The 3,654-nt window shown below is 48.4% G+C and overlaps 1 protein-coding gene across 1 annotated transcript; it reads left to right on the top strand.

Annotated features, from left to right (window-relative positions):
• Nucleotides 1-200: 200 nt before the first annotated feature.
• On the top strand, nt 201-2,843 carry LOC123096408 (60S ribosomal protein L3). The gene is made up of 6 exons (XM_044518145.1): nt 201-302; nt 481-580; nt 1,223-1,333; nt 1,522-1,826; nt 1,919-2,328; nt 2,417-2,843. Exons 2-6 carry the CDS (start codon nt 496-498, stop codon nt 2,673-2,675), a joined length of 1,170 nt encoding a protein of 389 aa, XP_044374080.1. The 5' UTR covers nt 201-302; nt 481-495; the 3' UTR covers nt 2,676-2,843.
• The last annotated feature ends 811 nt before the right edge of the window (nt 2,844-3,654 follow it).

Below are 3,654 nucleotides of genomic sequence, written 5' to 3'. Positions count from 1 at the left end.
GGGTCGACATACGTCATCGACCCTCCCAGCTTGAGCCAGGCCTTATAATTTTTTTATGGGGGAGAGAAAGCAGAGTAACCTTTTCTTTTCCTAGAGAACACATTGGGCCGGAACCCACACGTAGAGCAGAGAAAACGGGCCAGGCCTCATTAGCCCTAGCAAGATCCGCAAGGGGCATTTCCGTCCGACCGAACAAAACCCTCACCCTGGGGTCCCTCTTTATATAAGCTCTCCTAGGGTTTACGTGCCCTCCTCCTCCACACACCACCCTCCCCCATCCGCCGCCGCCTCCACCTCCGCAGGTAAACTGAGCCTCCTCCTCCCTTTCCATCGTCTCTGCTCTCTTCTCACCGTCGACGGCGGATGGCATTTCGTTGCCGCCAGGCTCTGCCGCCGCCGCCCCAAGTCGTGAACTCGTGGTCGTTTCGTTGCGCTCTTGTGCTGCCTGGATCTGATGGATTCCTGATTTGTTATCCGCAGGGGAAGGAAGGGAAGATGTCGCACCGTAAGTTCGAGCACCCGAGGCACGGATCCCTCGGTTTCCTCCCCAGGAAGCGGTGCTCGCGCCACCGCGGAAAGGGTATGCCTGCTTGCTTAGTTACTCTCCACCTGCAGATGTAGCCGTGCTATGCTCTGTTTGTATGTTGAGTAGATCAGTGAGGCGAGCCGGCTTGTTAGGATAGATTGTTTGGGTGCGTTGCTTTTTGTTGGAACATGCTTGGGTTAGTGGCCTTTTCATGTGCGGTAGTAGGCTCGTAACTAGGAATCCATGCCATAATTTCGCGTCCATAGATTTCCTCCTGACCTAGTCCTTAGTTGGAGTTTTCAATTAGTTTCTGTGCAACCTGTAATCCTTAATTTGCACGTTTTCAATTAGTTTTGTTGTTACCGCAATGCTGTTTTTCATGTGTATGTAAGGAACACAGCCGGTAAACTATTGTTGACAACATTTGTCATAGATTACACTTGCATTTGTGCACCAGTTTTCAGTCAAATTTTGCTAGTCTGGAAAGATGCCAAATACTAGCACATTCAGCAAATGTTTACTGTAGTAAATTGCTTCTTTCAAATTCGTAGTGTTTTTAGCTTTCCCTGTGATTACATCAGTGGCATGTGGCACACTGCTTGTTTGATTCTTCAATGCTGCTTCCAGTCATTGCGAAAATCAGACATTCCATTGATTTTGTTATATCAATCTAATATTTGCCTGTCTTAATTGCAGTGAAGGCCTTTCCCAGAGATGACCAATCCAAGAAATGCCACCTTACTGCCTTCCTTGGCTACAAGGCTGGGATGACCCACATTGTGCGTGAGGTTGAGAAGCCTGGTTCCAGTATGTTTACTAACTTCTGTCTATGTTCACGTTCTTGTTTTACCCAATTGAATCCTTACCACCATTATTGCTGTTGAAATGCATTCTAGCGTTACAGAAGTTGAATCATGAATCTGTTAGTTAACTCTATTTGAATTTGTAAATGGCTGTTGCATATGTGTGATAACACTCCATTTGATATATCACAGAGCTACACAAGAAGGAGACATGTGAGGCTGTCACCATTGTTGAGACACCCCCGATTGTTATTGTTGGACTGGTTGCCTATGTGAAGACTCCTCGTGGCCTTCGTACTCTCAACTCTGTCTGGGCACAGCATCTCAGCGAAGATGTCAGGAGAAGGTTCTACAAGAACTGGTGCAAGAGCAAGAAGAAGGCCTTCACCAAGTATGCTCTGAAGTATGACAGTGATGCTGGCAAGAAAGAAATCCAGATGCAGCTTGAGAAGATGAAGAAGTATGCTACTGTTGTCCGTGTTATCGCCCATACCCAGGTCAGAAATTGTCTTGGTACTTTCTATCTTTTGCCCTTGTTGTTCACTCGTGACAGTAATGTTACTCATGTTGCTTTCTTCATGTGATACAGATCAGGAAGATGAAGGGTTTGAAGCAGAAGAAGGCTCACCTCATGGAGATCCAGATCAATGGCGGCACCATTGCCGATAAGGTCGACTATGGTTACAACTTCTTTGAGAAGGAAGTCCCCATTGATGCAGTCTTCCAAAAGGATGAGATGATTGACATCATCGGAGTTACCAAGGGTAAGGGTTACGAAGGTGTTGTGACACGTTGGGGTGTCACCCGTCTTCCCCGCAAGACCCACAGAGGTCTTCGCAAGGTTGCCTGTATTGGTGCCTGGCATCCTGCTAGGGTGTCCTACACTGTTGCTCGTGCTGGTCAGAATGGATACCACCACCGAACTGAGATGAACAAGAAGGTCTACAAGATTGGCAAGGTTGGACAGGAAACTCATGATGCCTCTACCGAGTTCGACAGGTGTGTTTTTGTTTTGTCTGTCATCTATGTACTTTCTGGTTTGAATTGGATCTGGTGATGATCCTTATGCACTGGTTTGATCTTACAGGACCGAGAAGGACATCACTCCCATGGGTGGCTTCCCTCACTATGGTGTGGTGAAGGCTGACTACCTGATGATCAAGGGATGCTGTGTTGGCCCCAAGAAGCGTGTGGTGACCCTCCGCCAGTCCCTGCTGAAGCAGACCTCTCGTCTTGCCCTGGAGGAGATCAAGCTCAAGTTCGTCGACACCTCTTCCAAGTTCGGGCACGGTCGCTTCCAGACCACGGACGAGAAGCAGAGGTTCTACGGCAAGCTCAAGGCTTGAGCTGTTGCTGCGCATCATCAGTTATATCATTTTGTCAAAACGAACATGTGATACTTGGATACTTCCCCTGCCCAAGTTTTGTACTAGCTGATGTTTTCAGAATCTGTCTCATCTATGAATTCTTCGTGTCATGTGCTACTGTTATTGTGATTTAGCTGTTGAAACCTAGTAAGAGTCGTACCTGGTTGCAAATTTTCTGAAATGAGTTTGCTTGCCTAAAAGGTTGTTTATCTAGTTTTCTGCGATCTTTGAATGAATGTGTAGAAGCCATTTTCATTGTTACCGTACCGGCTGTTAGAATTAGGTCTGCTTGCCTAGGGCTTTTTTGGTACCAATCCATGCCGGTAAGTCTTTTCTGAACCAGACCTATTGTAGTAGGAAAACGATTCACATCGGTCGATTGCAGCGCCGCTCGCTTGCTTGTCATCATCTCTGGGTTGCGCGCTGGTCGCCATCCTCTCTCAGCTCCTTTGATTTTATTTTTTTGCAAGTTCTCGATTCTCGCACGTTCGCTCGTCGCCATCCTGTACCGGCCACCTCTTTCCTAACTCATGTTCGTGGCCATTCTCTCTCGGCTCGTCCTACGTGTAGCTCCAGTGGCTTTCTCATCCCCACCGTTGATCTCCGGCACGAGTGCCTCCATGCCCGCCGCTAAGCTATGGTCCACCACCACTAAAACCAGCGATGGCGAAAGCAGCAACCGGCGCGCATAAGCTACGACAGTGCCAGTGAGGAGGGAGGGAAAGCTGCAATCGGCTCCCATGGAAGCTACAACCGTTTTGCTTCGATTTTTGCTAGGACCGACGAGATGGCAGGCTGCAATAAGGGAGCCGAAGTTACGACTGGCGTGTGTGGATGCCACGATGCTGACGTCGAGATGCTGCAACGGGCCACCGCCATGCTACGATGGGAATCACTAGGAGTTGCAAACAGACGATCATCGTTGCTGTAACCAGTGATGGTGAGCATCGGTGATGCG

This window comes from Triticum aestivum, chromosome 4D, assembly GCF_018294505.1.
Source record: "Triticum aestivum cultivar Chinese Spring chromosome 4D, IWGSC CS RefSeq v2.1, whole genome shotgun sequence".
In the NCBI taxonomy this organism is placed as follows: domain Eukaryota; kingdom Viridiplantae; phylum Streptophyta; class Magnoliopsida; order Poales; family Poaceae; genus Triticum; species Triticum aestivum.
This window is presented reverse-complemented; position numbering and strand designations above follow the sequence as displayed.